This window comes from Diabrotica virgifera, chromosome 6 (assembly GCF_917563875.1).
Source record: "Diabrotica virgifera virgifera chromosome 6, PGI_DIABVI_V3a".
Classification (NCBI taxonomy): Eukaryota; Metazoa; Arthropoda; class Insecta; order Coleoptera; family Chrysomelidae; genus Diabrotica; species Diabrotica virgifera.
Genome location: NC_065448.1, coordinates 70,136,357 through 70,151,990, shown reverse-complemented (window position 1 = coordinate 70,151,990; position 15,634 = coordinate 70,136,357). Strand labels below are relative to the sequence as shown.

Genomic DNA, 15,634 nt, shown 5'->3' with positions numbered 1-15,634 from the left:
TGACATTTGCTAACTAAGTTTCACATAGTCTATTTTCATGGTTTTTATGTTTTATTTTCATGGATCAAACTCATCTAGAGATAATTCAATATTCGTTGTTAATTTGTGCTTCCAGTTGGAAAATAGAGCTAATTTAAACTCCATTTTTTATATTCCTTTCAAGTCTACAGAACTCCTATCTTTTGAACGATGATCAAATAAGTATCCATCGCTTAGTCTTACTATATTTTATCCTTGTATAATATATCTATATACCGGTGTATATATTATAATAAAATATTCTTTCACAGTAATTATATTTTGTATTTCAATTGGAAATTACTTGTGTTATTTGACCAAGGTCATCTGATAGCAACCTGATAAAAGGTCAAGCTGTCTAGTCATTCAAGTTTTTGGACTTAATGACCTATTTCTTCTTATTCCCATAGGAATAAAAACACCTCCTCGTATCTCTTGCTTCTTTTTTTTGACATTGGTAGATTGGTAGTAACACCACACTGTGTTTTTTTTAGCACCTACCATGAAATCTTAAAGCCACCCTACAACAACACCAAGGCCAGACCACACAGAGAGAAACAATCAATAGGCGACCAGCCTGGATTATTTCCACATTTTCTTTTTTTTGAGTACCTCCAGCTGCTTTCCAACAGTTTTGAGTACCTTCAGCTGCTTTCTACCAGTCTTCCTCTCCTGTACCTCCAGCAGGACAGCTGCTAGCGAGAGTTAGCACCCTTGGGTGCCCATTACATCAACTTCAAGATTAGGAAAGAGTGGTTTGTTTGGGAACATTTACTGTGCTCTTATTAAAGACAGACTGGTTTTGTGATATTTAGTACATTTTTTTAGTTCAATTGCACACACATTTTTCCTGCTTTATATTTTTTATAGGTTTTTTTTCTTTACAACATAATATTTAATTGATAGCGTTCCCCAACACTCTGCAATCTATAAAGGTATAAATTTCTGAGCTCAGATATTTTCCCTGATAATAGTAGTCGGTACTCTTATCTTGATTATTTTTAGGCTGTGTTCCACTTTTGTATAATTATTTAAACTCATTCCATTATTTTAGTATATGTTTAATTAAATTTTTAAAAATTAACTTCACATATTAGTCAAAATTGTAATTATTAACTTTATTTAACTTGAACTTATTAACTTTACTTAACTTTAACTTATTAACTTTATTTAACTTTAACTTTAATTTATTAAATTCATATGAACTTCTGGATTCTAATCCCTCAGATTAGTTTTTGGTTTCACTTGTTATTATTACTATTATAAACCACGAGTTAGGAAAAGGATCTGTGTATCCACTCGTAGGTTTATTTATTCAATAAGGCTTGTGCCTGTCCCACTCACAGTGAGGTATTTATATGTTATATATAGTATCAGGTAGTATTTAATTAAGGTGTACGTATTATAAACGTACAATTATTATTTGGTGAGGGTTCTACTAACCTAGTTGTAAGTTGTACTTCCTGTATTAGAGGTACCCGTAGTCAGTTTTTCTAACCTTATAAAGAGTATTCTTAGATCATAGTTGTATGATGATTTTGTAATTGACTTTCACTAGTATCACTTTTTCCTGTCATGTTAGAGTTACACACTAGTTACTTGTCCTAACTCAGAGATTGTTAAAAAGATCTAGTAGTTACATTCAATAAATATACATTTATTGTGATTTTTTTTTTCTTATTACTCCTTTATTTTTAGTAGTATATTTTATAATTTAATAATCTTTAATAACTTTTCACATACTTGTACTACAAATTTAACATACTCTATAGCAGCGTAGAATACCTGGAAGAGCGTTAACCTAGTTATCCTTCTTCTGGCGCCCAAAAATTCATTCTATTTTCAGTATATTATTATATTTACTCTATCTATTTTCTGAACATTATCTTCATATCTTCTTTTCGAGCCATCATTGTCACTTCCTTTAATCTATTGTCTGGCCAAAAATAGCCGTGCAAATTGGCCGAATCCTTCCTTGAGTGTCAAGTGGCCCTTCTCATACATATTTAGCTAGCCATTCAAGTTATATCTATCTATTAATGATTTCTCATCTCTAGTCCTGTATCAATTCGATATTCTTTGTCTTGGCATCCTTCCATACAAATACTACTACAAAGTTGTATTTTAGTTACTCCAGCTTCTTCAACGGAGAAGCCACACATTTTTGTCCTTTGGCTACATTAAGTAGATCTTCTTCTTTTTACTACTTCTGTTGGAGTTTACCACTCCCTTTTCATTCACTCCAACAGAAAATCATCAGCTAGTTGTTACATCGGCTTTCCAACGTGGTGGCTTTATCTTTGGTCTGAGACAGTATTCATTTAGGTCAATTCTTCTCTTTTATCTGAAATCTCTTTGTTATTTCCGTTTGGTATCCTATACACATATTGTTACTTATTTATTTTATTTTTAATTTCTGATACATATCAGGTATTCTTAAACGCTGTTTTGATTTTTGTTTATATTTTGGGACCTCATTATAGTATATGTTTGTGCAGCTTACATTCTGGGTTAGATTTTGAATTTTTATTGGGAACTTATATTTAATATTGCTATTAATAATATAATTCATATAACAATTTTATTTCTTCAGTCAATAGTGGTATAGTTGGAGGTACAACTAAGTGTTGATTATTATTATTATTATTATAGATATATATTTTTTCTAGAGTGGTGGTAAGTTACATATAAATAAAAAAATTTACTTCCAGTATTTAGGTAGTAGGTTTACTTGAGTATACAATATTTATTGGATTATTTATCCATTTATTTGATCTTATATATTTATTTGATCTTATTTATTAGATTATATACTGCATTATATATATATTTTTTTTTGCTGGCTATTTTGATTTTGTTGGTGTGTTGCTGATATTTTCTCGGTTTATATTATATATATTTTGCGTGCAAACTTTCATATTTTCATATTTTTCATATTTCTGTTCTTTGGACTATTTGTCAATAACTTTGCTCTCATCATGTGTGCTTTTAAAGCTGAACATCTTCTGGTGGATGAATTGGATTATGAATTAAAGATTCGGGACATAATGCCAGAGGAGTCGACAACTGTCGATAAAAAACGCAATCTTTTGAGAGGTGCTTTGAAACAAGAAGCTGGCAATAGAAGTTTTCTCCAAATTTCAGCTGTATCCCTTCCTTTTGAGGAACAACAAAAAGGAATCACTGAAACATTGGACAGCTTGTCTAAAAAAATCGAAAAGTTTAGGGGAACTGTAAAGGATACAGAGTATGCGCGATTAACATCTCGTCTAGGCCATATTTCTGCCCGTGTACACTTGCTACACTGTCCTTCTGAAGAACAGGAACCGTTCAAGAGGTCTGTTTCTCTTAAAATATTAACACTAGAGGGTGAACTTGATTCTAGAGTTAACCCCATTGCTACCTCTACTCCTAATGCTTCAGTCAATGTACCTAGCTTTACGTACTCCAAACCTGTTCAAGTACACAAATGGGGTATTTCATTTTCAGGTGAAAAACAGCACACTGATGTGATGTCATTTTTAGAAAGGGTTGAATGTCTTCGAATATCTAGAGGTGTTTCTGAAGAGGATTTGTTTGCTGCTTCTGCTGAGTTGTTCACCGGGACCGCTTTTACATGGTTTATGAATAACAGGGGTAATTTTTCTTGTTGGTCTGATCTGATTAAAAAGTTGAAGTCAGATTTTCTTCCGTATTCATTCCAGGATGATTTATTAGATCAAATTAAGAATCATAAGCAGAAACCTGGGGAATCTGTTACTATGTTTATTAATACTATATTAGGTATGTGTAGTCGTTTAGACACTCCTTTGTCAGATTTAGCTAAAATTAAAATCATCCTTAAATGTCTATTGCCCTTTTATCATCAACAATTAGCTCTTATGGACATTCAGAACATTGATGACCTTACTATAAAATGCAAACGTTTGGAGGAAACGTTATCCTGGTCTTCTCAACCTCCATCCACATCTCGATCCTCTTCTAACTCTTCTTCTCAGCCAACTTCCTTTAGGCAACGTTCTTGGCTAAATAAGGGTCATGAACATAATGTTTCGGTTGTTAGTTCTCTTGTCTGCTGGAATTGTGATCAGCCTGGTCACCCATTTTACAATTGTGGGATTCCTCAAAATCGTATTTTCTGCCATGGTTGTGGCCGAGAGAACACCCTTAAAAGAAACTGTTCTAAGTGTTCGGGAAACGACACGTCGGAGGTCCGTCCCCTGAACGTTTCTCCGTCCAACATCCAATCAGGGAATCAAACCCCATCGTCAAACGAAACTGCTGGACCAAGCACATCCAGCAACCCAAACCCATCTTCACGAAAAGGGAAAGGGGTGTCGTTCAAGAAAGCAGCACACACCACAAAACAAAATTAAACCAGAAATTTATTTCTATAGATAATACGTTAGATTCGCTTGATTCAAATGATCACAGATGGTCATTTACAAACGCTTCTTTGATTGGTAGTGTTCAACGTAACAATAATAATTGTGATAGTAATGTGGTTCCATTATCTATATTAGATTCTAGTTTTGTTAATGATGATGATACGTCTGGGTTAGTTCCATATAACGGTTGTAGACAACCAAATACTTTAGATCTAGATATTAATTCGTTATTAGTTAGGAAACAAAATGATAATAGGCCATATCTTCCTATTCAAATTTTAGGACAATCGTGTTTAGCTTTGTTAGATAGTGGCTCTAATATTTCATTGATAGGGGCACATTCGTTAAATTTATTGAAAAATTCTAGTATTCCCATTATGCCCATTTCATCTTTGCAAGTATCTACTGCAGATGGTACAGTTCAGTCCATTACGGGCAAACTCCAAATTAAAATCACAGTGGCAGATTTATGTAGGGAAATTACATTTTATGTTATTCCTTCCGTGCAGAATTCTATAATTTTAGGTATGGACTTTTTCAATGCTTTCAATAGTACCTTAAGTTGTTCTGATTTTTCTTTTTCCATATCTGAATTTAATTTATCTACCCTTAGTGCTATTCACGATTTTGCTAGTTTATCAAGCTCTGAACAAAGGCAATTAGAGAGTATGATCTCTAAATTTACTACTCTTTCTTCAAAAGACAAACTAGGTCGTACGTCGTTAATCTCTCACACTATCGAAGTGGGAAATCCCACTCCTTTCAGATTATATCAGTACCCCATACCTCAAGCCTGGCAGGCAGATTTAGAAAAGGAAGTAGATTCGATGCTTGCTTTAAATATCATAGAACCTTCAACATCGTCCTACTGTTCTCCGCTCTGGTTAACGAAGAAGAAGGATGGATCCTTCAGGATCTGCTTTGACGGTCGAAAACTAAACAGTATCACAACTAACAGGGATGCTTATCCTATCCCCAGAATAGATGTGATTTTGAGCAAACTTCAGAATGCCAAATACATCTCTTCTATTGATTTGTCTAAGGCCTTCCTACAGATCCCACTGAGTGAAGAGAGCAAGAAGTATACTGCTTTTGCTGTCAGTGGTAAAGGATTATTCCAGTTTGTCACCATGCCTTTCGGTCTTGTTTCTGCTCCTCAGACAATGTGTCGTCTGATGGATTTAGTCATTGGTCCACCGTTAGAGCCCTATGTTTTCTATTATTTAGACGATATTTTGGTTGTCACTCCTGATTTTTCCCTTCATATGGAAATTTTAGATAAGTTATTTTTACGTCTTAAGGAAGCTAATCTAACGGTCAATCTGGATAAATGTCAGTTTTGTCGCCCTAGTCTTAAGTTCTTGGGTTATGTTGTGGATAACCAGGGGCTGAGGACTGATCCTGAGAAAATAGTTGCTATCAAAAATTTTCCTATACCAAAGACCACCACCCAAGTCCGTAGGATATTGGGAATGTGTGGCTATTATCGGCGATTTGTACCGTCCTACTCTACTTTGTTGTCACCTCTTACTGATCTTTTGAAGAACAGGAAAAAGGGACAGACCATTACTTGGACTCCTGAGGCTGACGAAGCTTTTAGGCGCGTTAAAGATGCTTTAACGAGCGCTCCGGTTATGATGTCACCTAATTTTGATGAGCATTTTTATCTAATGACAGATTGCTCTAATACAGCTTCTGGAGGCGTATTATTTCAGTTGAAAGATGGCTCCGAACACCCCATAGCGTACACTAGTAAGAAGTTGAACAAGGCCCAGAAAAACTATTCAACTACGGAGAAAGAACTCTTAGCTATCATCCATGGGTTAGAAGCTTTTCGTTATTATCTGGAAGGTCGTAATTTCACTATAATTACTGATCATAGTTCCTTAGTATGGCTTCATAGTATGAAAAACCCTTCACAGAGGCTTTCTCGATGGATATGCAAACTGGCTGCCTATTCATATAAGATTGTCCATAGAAAGGCAAACGGGGTAGTGGTCGCAGATGCTCTTTCACGTGTCCATGATATTAATGTCCTAGATCTGTCCTCTTTAAGTCCTGATATGTGGTATCAGAATATGATTGATAGGGTCACTCAAGACCCACAAAAATATCCTGATTTTAAGGTAGAGAATAATATTCTGTACAAACACATCTTAAGTCCGATAGAGTCCTTATCCAATATGTCGGAGTGGAAAATAGTTGTACCTACGCCAAATAGGGAAAATATTCTGCATATGTTTCATGATGAAGTTACGGCGGGTCATTTTGGTTTTTATAAGACTTATCACCGTATTGCCGAATTATATTATTGGCCTGGTATGCGGAAGTCTATAAAAAGGTACATTTCTAAATGCATGGTTTGTGCTACTTGTAAACCAAGTAACCTACCACAGGCTGGACTTATGGGTTCCTTCAGGAACATAAATTTTCCTTGGCAGATGATCTCAATGGATCTCATTGGACCTTATCCTCGGAGTTACAAGGGTAATACCTATTGCCTGGTAGTTGTGGATTATTTCACTAAATTTCCTTTAGTTTGTCCCCTTCGCCAGGCCACAACTCCAGCAATTTTAAAATATTTGGAGGAACAAGTCTTTTTGGTGTATGGTGTTCCTCAAATTGTGTCATGTGACAACGGTCCTCAGTTTGTATCGAAGGCCTTTAAAGATCTTCTAGCTAAATATAAGGTTCAAAAGACCTTTTATAATGCTGCCTACCATCCACAAGCAAATCATACTGAGAGAGTAAATCGCAGTATTGTCACAGCTCTAAGGTCCTATACTTACCCTGATCACAGAGCTTGGGATCAATATATTCATTCCATAGCTCAAGCCATAAGGACTTCTGTCCATGAAGTTACCCAGTGCTCTCCAGCATATTTGAATTTTGGTAGGAATGTGGCTTTATCAGGTGATTATTTTGGTGTAATTTCAGACAATTCCGAAAATCTTCCTCAAATATCTGAGAAACTTCATCGCTTAGATGATCTCCAGACGTTACCTCATATTTTCGCAGACATTAGGAAGAAGTTAAAAACTTCTTACCTAAGGAACCAGCAGCACTATAATTTGAGGAAACGAGATCTGCGATTCTTTGTTGGTGATCGAGTCTTAAAGCGCAATTTTGTCAAATCCAATAAGGGTGATGCCATTTCTGCAAAGTTTTGCCAGAAATATGTCCCATGTACTGTCTCAAGGGTAATATCTCCTTTGATTTATGAATTAAAGGACAATTCGACTAATAAGCGAATTGGTCAATTTCATGTAAAGGATTTACTGCCTGACAACACCATGGACGATGTGGATTCTTCAACTTCATCGGAAGAAGATTAGCTTAACAGGGTTGTTTAAGCTAATATCTTCCTGTGTTTGCCTTTAATTAGTTTTATTATGGTATAGTATTTTAGTTTAAATTGTTAATCACCAGATAATGCCTGACCATAGCAATTTTTATCCTTCGGCATGGCTTGATGATTTCTCACGTATTAGTTATTAGGTACCGAATTCTTGTGTAATACCGCTTGTATGAGTTTATTATTATTTTTTTGTATTATAGATTGCATTTGAGTCATTATCGACAAATATTCTCAAATACTAATCCAGCCAGTAGTATTACCAAGTTAATAACCTCCACTTGTACTCTTAGTTTTGTACTCAACCTCTCAGAATAAAAGGGCTGTTGATTATTATATATTAAGATATTTGGATGTGTGGGCTCATACAAGTATTCTTGCTTAATATAGATGGAGCTATGTTACACTACCATATCTTAGATTATGTGTTATATCTTGGATATTTGATTACATACCTATTATTTTTTTTTATTGTTTTTATATCATGTCATTGGATTTGCCATATTGGAAAGAAGTTGTGGTTGTTAATTTGTTATTGGGTTACTTTATTGATATTTGTCACAGGTACCTTAAATACTTTATATTAATTCGGATTCTTACTTCCTCCACAGGATGATTCTGGAATGAATTTGGAATTTTGATTTATAAATGAATTCTTGAGTCCTTCATATTTCTTCTTATGAACTAGTCTGTTAATGCTCAAAGTTGGTGAATACGTGGGTTCGAAGTTCAGCAACTGATCACTGCTATCCGATTTCGTAATCCATGTCTTTCTTGTCAGAGTAGGCAGATGTTTATCCATGATAATATTTCTGGTTGGGAAATGGTGTACAACACTTCCTAACCATTCTTGTGCAATTGTTCCAAATATTCCAGGCACATTTTCACACGATAATAGGGAAGTCTAGTTTGCTTATTTTATGTCTCTTAGTTCATAGTATATAGATGCTTGACTTTCCATAGACGTAGAGTCGTAATGTTAGTGATTAACCCACTGGGACAAATTATTGATTTTCTTTTTAGTAGATTCCCTCTTCTTTCCTTAGGCATTAATTGTTGCTTAGATTCAGGAATATCTCCTGGATAATCCTATGTATGTTCACATGAATATACAGTCTTATGAAAGATTGGGAGCTCGTTCCCGTCATATTTTGTATTTACCATGGAGTCATAGAACTTATAAGTTCATCCTTTATTTTTACTATTTAGTTTCGATAGGCTCATATTACCGGATGAGGGTAGATCTAGAGCTAATTTAGTTAGTTATTTAGTATTAGTGAGAATTGGTCCATAAATCTTCCTGATCGTTCTTCTTTGGATATGCTCCTATAAATCTGGTGTCCATTGCTAGTCCGATTTTGGATTAAGTGTCCGATTCTTCACTTATTTTGTTTATTTGGTTGTATAGGTTCGTATTACCGGATGTGGGTGTACGTAGACCTAATTTATTTATATGATTTAGTATGGATGTGAATTGGTCCATAAATCTTCCTGGTCGTTCTTCATTGGATATGTTTTTGTGAATCTGTTGTCCATTGATAGTCTGACTTTGGATTGAGTGTCTGATTCCACATTTATTTTGGTTAATGTGTTTGCATTCCTTTGGTATGTTCACTATTTATATTAGTTGGTATTGGTGAAAATTATTCTATAAATATTCCTAGTTGTTCTTCTCTGGATATACTATTACGAATCTGGTGTCCATTGCTAGTCCAATTTAGGATTGAGTGTTTGATTCTTCACTTATTATAGTTATTGATTTCATTGGTGACTTTAGTATATGTACTTGCGTTATGGTATGAATTGGCTCTCACCTTTGCCTGGTTGTTCGTCCTTGGATATACTCCTTATAAATCTGATGTCCATGGATAGTTCAACTTTGGATTTACTGCCAATTCGACACTTATTTGTCATTATAAATTATGTCTCATCTTTAGCACTTTTACTAGGACTTCGGGTCATATTTTGCAATTTCCGGTATTTGCTGCAGTGACCATCCTACTTTCCCTTGATTATTAGTGGTGATTATTTGTAATCTTGCGAATCAACGGGGAATGATACACTAAGCACTACTACTCTAGTTTAATATTTTGAAAAAAAAAAAAAAAAAAAAAAAAAAAATTTTTTTTAAATAAAATTTTTTTTCTGGTGGTTGAAAGGGAATGTGACGTTCCGCCCCTTATAGAATCGATTATTGATGGGAAGATATTATTTAACTATCCAAAATATTATTTAATTATTTTCAGAATTATTTTCTTTCAATGTTTATTCAAATAGAACTTAAACCCATCTCAGAATTTTTAAATGCTTGATGACGTCACATTTAAAACGTGGCAACATTGGTTTCCCCACTTTGACAGCCAATGCTTAGTAGAGGGGTACGAAGGATTCAGCTGTGAACGTGAGCCTTGGATTGCCATTGTTTCTCGAGTGTTCGGTCTGAATCGTAGTGTGCGGGGTCATTAGACTCAATTATTCACCTCTAATTCTCAGTTCCAAATTGATTAAATATTACAATAAAAGTATAGTGAAGTTATCCAGCAGCAGTGGATTTGAAGAATTTTAGAGCATACTATATCCAATGAGTTCTACCCCGGTAAATACACATTTTATTAAGTATTTTATTCAGCCATTTTGGAAGTCCTTGACATTTGCTAACTAAGTTTCACATAGTCTATTTTCATGGTTTTTATGTTTTATTTTCATGGATCAAACTCATCTAGAGATAATTCAATATTCGTTGTTAATTTGTGCTTCCAGTTGGAAAATAGAGCTAATTTAAACTCCATTTTTTATATTCCTTTCAAGTCTACAGAACTCCTATCTTTTGAACGATGATCAAATAAGTATCCATCGCTTAGTCTTACTATATTTTATCCTTGTATAATATATCTATATACCGGTGTATATATTATAATAAAATATTCTTTCACAGTAATTATATTTTGTATTTCAATTGGAAATTACTTGTGTTATTTGACCAAGGTCATCTGATAGCAACCTGATAAAAGGTCAAGCTGTCTAGTCATTCAAGTTTTTGGACTTAATGACCTATTTCTTCTTATTCCCATAGGAATAAAAACACCTCCTCGTATCTCTTGCTTCTTTTTTTTGACATTGGTAGATTGGTAGTAACACCACACTGTGTTTTTTTTAGCACCTACCATGAAATCTTAAAGCCACCCTACAACAACACCAAGGCCAGACCACACAGAGAGAAACAATCAATAGGCGACCAGCCTGGATTATTTCCACATTTTCTTTTTTTTGAGTACCTCCAGCTGCTTTCCAACAGTTTTGAGTACCTTCAGCTGCTTTCTACCAGTCTTCCTCTCCTGTACCTCCAGCAGGACAGCTGCTAGCGAGAGTTAGCACCCTTGGGTGCCCATTACATCAACTTCAAGATTAGGAAAGAGTGGTTTGTTTGGGAACATTTACTGTGCTCTTATTAAAGACAGACTGGTTTTGTGATATTTAGTACATTTTTTTAGTTCAATTGCACACACATTTTTCCTGCTTTATATTTTTTATAGGTTTTTTTTCTTTACAACATAATATTTAATTGATAGCGTTCCCCAACACTCTGCAATCTATAAAGGTATAAATTTCTGAGCTCAGATATTTTCCCTGATAATAGTAGTCGGTACTCTTATCTTGATTATTTTTAGGCTGTGTTCCACTTTTGTATAATTATTTAAACTCATTCCATTATTTTAGTATATGTTTAATTAAATTTTTAAAAATTAACTTCACATATTAGTCAAAATTGTAATTATTAACTTTATTTAACTTGAACTTATTAACTTTACTTAACTTTAACTTATTAACTTTATTTAACTTTAACTTTAATTTATTAAATTCATATGAACTTCTGGATTCTAATCCCTCAGATTAGTTTTTGGTTTCACTTGTTATTATTACTATTATAAACCACGAGTTAGGAAAAGGATCTGTGTATCCACTCGTAGGTTTATTTATTCAATAAGGCTTGTGCCTGTCCCACTCACAGTGAGGTATTTATATGTTATATATAGTATCAGGTAGTATTTAATTAAGGTGTACGTATTATAAACGTACAATTATTATTTGGTGAGGGTTCTACTAACCTAGTTGTAAGTTGTACTTCCTGTATTAGAGGTACCCGTAGTCAGTTTTTCTAACCTTATAAAGAGTATTCTTAGATCATAGTTGTATGATGATTTTGTAATTGACTTTCACTAGTATCACTTTTTCCTGTCATGTTAGAGTTACACACTAGTTACTTGTCCTAACTCAGAGATTGTTAAAAAGATCTAGTAGTTACATTCAATAAATATACATTTATTGTGATTTTTTTTTTCTTATTACTCCTTTATTTTTAGTAGTATATTTTATAATTTAATAATCTTTAATAACTTTTCACATACTTGTACTACAAATTTAACATACTCTATAGCAGCGTAGAATACCTGGAAGAGCGTTAACCTAGTTATCCTTCTTCTGGCGCCCAAAAATTCATTCTATTTTCAGTATATTATTATATTTACTCTATCTATTTTCTGAACATTATCTTCATATCTTCTTTTCGAGCCATCATTGTCACTTCCTTTAATCTATTGTCTGGCCAAAAATAGCCGTGCAAATTGGCCGAATCCTTCCTTGAGTGTCAAGTGGCCCTTCTCATACATATTTAGCTAGCCATTCAAGTTATATCTATCTATTAATGATTTCTCATCTCTAGTCCTGTATCAATTCGATATTCTTTGTCTTGGCATCCTTCCATACAAATACTACTACAAAGTTGTATTTTAGTTACTCCAGCTTCTTCAACGGAGAAGCCACACATTTTTGTCCTTTGGCTACATTAAGTAGATCTTCTTCTTTTTACTACTTCTGTTGGAGTTTACCACTCCCTTTTCATTCACTCCAACAGAAAATCATCAGCTAGTTGTAACAAGCGTCCGGCCCTAACTCCCGCTTGTTCTTCGGGTTGTTTGTCTTTAATACCATTTTCTATCAGGTTTCGTAGTACTTTTGAGTATAGTCGGCCTATAGTCGCAATCACTGCGATCCCTATATAGTTTTTAGGATCAGTCTTTGTGCCTTTCTTGTGTATTGGAGAGATATACGATTGTCTCTATTCTTCTGAAACTTCCCCGTTTAAGCATCTTTCGAATAATTTTCGGATCATTTCAAACAGTTTTGATGATCCATACCTAATCAACTCTGGATGTATTCCGCCTGGGCTTAAGGATTTTCTTAATTTCATTCCCTTATCTGCTTCTTTCACTTGTTCTATTGATATTTCTATTCTTCCTTCTACTTCCACTTGTTCATTTGTCTGTTTAAACCTTTCTCTTTTCTCTGTTAATAAGTTATCAAAATGCTCTACAAATGTGTTCTCTGGTATTCTATTTATTATAACTTGGATTTTTGTCGTTGTTCTCATCGTTTTTATAGTTCTCCAGGTTTCAGAGCTCTTTGTTTCTCCTATATGGTTGTCTAGGTATTGGCATTTTTGTTCCCATGCACTATTTTTCTTTTTAACAACTTCTCGTTTGACTTCTTTGTTCAAGTTTTTATATTGTTGTTTTGTTTGTTCGTCTCCCTGTTCTAATAACTTCTGATATACTTCCTTCTTTCTTTTTATCTTTTCTTCCACTTCTTTATCCCACCAATATACTCTCCGTACCTGTGGCCCTAAGGCTTCTAGCGCTGCGTCTTTCATGCAGTTTTTTATATGTTCGTATTCATCCGTAGTTGATCTGTGTGATTCCTGTAGTTTTTGTGTTAGTCTCCAGGAGTAAAGTAACTGTGTGCTCTTTAAAAATATACAACATGCAATTATTACAGTGAAATTCTGCTGTTATCCACTAGTAAATAACGAGGAAAAAACAGAAAAAAAACTCATCAGACTATCCCGACATGTTAAACATTTGGTCTTACTTACATTTAGTTTACTCTCAAAATCAACACCAAACGTTTCAAATATTTTAGAGTTATTCTTAGTGTTCATTTGAGAGAGACAGGATAAAGACATGATTATCTACGATTACTAAATGTTCGTAAGTTTCCTCTGGATCGCGGAAGGTTCGTCAAAATGAAAAACTTTTAACGCGCCACTAAAGATCGGGGCGCACACAGCGCCAAGTGCGTGGCGCGCGTATCTGTACGTACCTAAACAATTTATTGATTTTTCGAATATAGTTAATCCACAGTACATAGAACATAGCAGTTGAAAGGTTCTTTAATAGTTGCAAATACTTAACAAAAAAATTTAAGAACAAAGAAATATACTTTTCTAAAAAAAGACTAAGTTTTCACTCTAATGGCATATAACATATCCCACCAGAATGAAAACAATGGGAACCTTCTCTGGTTACACCTCCGAGGCTTATACAATTTGCAAGCCATAGAAATTGAAAATGGTTATTCATTTTTGTTATACTTTTTTAAAGTTATACTTCTTTAGGCGCGTTGGGAGTAAATTTATATGTGCGCGAATTCATCAAAAGTCTTGGTCCTGGGCGTAGCTTAAACGTTATATGTCCTCTGATTGGGTAATTACAATGACCTGTCAAAAATTGTTCAATATGTCGGTTATTTTATTAATACGTCAATGGTTAAGGGTAAAAAAATTGTGTGTATATTAGTTTTTATTGTTGTGAGGACAGAGACAAAAAGCAAGTTTATAATTGTAGTGACTTTTTAAATAGTTTTTAAAAGCAACAGGTACGTAATTGTAAATGATTCAGTATTGTAATAAAAATTACATACCTATTTGGAAAATGTACCTAGCTAGTAGGTAATGCTTTGATTTACATGATTTGATTACCAACAAAATTTCTACCAATCTTCAGCTAATATATTGCTTTTTTAGTCTAAATTTTGTTGTATTTTAATATTTTAATTCCACAAGAATCAAACTTATTTGATTAAGCTAAGAGAACTGTCAAAAAAGTTTAAAACGTTTAGTTGCTATATCTTCTCACATCATTCCTATATATCGGTAGCTAAATTCTACGTGCGGTGAGTTCAAAATCTAACAACCTGATAGACGCAGGTTCAATCCCCAATGCAAATATTTTTTTTATTATTTTTTTTATACATTTTATGATTGTTAGTATATTTATTATATTTTTTTCTCAGAAAATCCGTATTTAGTGAAAATTTTTGTCAACAATTATTGTTTAGAAATCATTTCTTTGTTTCATTTTTCAATGTGTTTGCGTGTGCTTTATTCTTTTATTTTTTAATTGTTGGTATTGTTTTAATAAAAAAATTTCGAAAGTAGTAAGTATTAAAATTAGTTTAATATTTAAATAAAATATAAATAAACTGTATAAAGTATATTGATTTCGTTAAAATCATATAATAGAAGTATAACTCCTTACGTGCGTATAAAGTACACACACATTCTTTTTTTTCTATAAACTTAAATATTTACTTACAATTAATATCTAGGACAGCCGCTTTCGTCTCAGCCGGGACGAGATTATTGTTGCTGGCTTGGCAAATCAGTCTTGCGTGTAAATGTTGGCGCCCAACATTTGGAAATGTTACATGGTTGACTACCGTACCGTCTGATCTTACGTCATATGAGTCATCGATCACTGTGTTTTCTAGGAACCACGTTACCTTTGGTTTCGGACGACCTAGAACAAGAAGATACAAAACGTAGTTAGTGACTAAAGTACAAACTTTACATAAATATATTTAAATTATACATACACGGTTGCGCTTCGATTCAATTTGAGTTTCTTACCATTCTCTGATACATGTTTCGAGGTTTCCCCGTCATCACAGAGGCTCGTAAGAAGACAGAACTGAATCAAAATGCACCGACTGGTTGTAGTCTAAGATCCGAATATAGATCGAGGTAAGGTAAATCGCT

General features: G+C 33.8%; 1 protein-coding gene across 1 annotated transcript in view; it reads right to left on the bottom strand.

The window, feature by feature from the left end:
* The window catches only part of LOC114326047 (cell adhesion molecule DSCAML1), a 1,142,530-nt gene that overhangs the window by 646,459 nt on the left and 480,437 nt on the right, over nucleotides 1-15,634 (bottom strand). Inside the window, exon 4 of the mRNA XM_050655145.1 lies at nucleotides 15,192-15,395. Within this exon, the coding sequence (XP_050511102.1) occupies nucleotides 15,192-15,395 (204 nt within the window). The remainder of the gene's footprint in view (nucleotides 1-15,191; nucleotides 15,396-15,634) is intronic.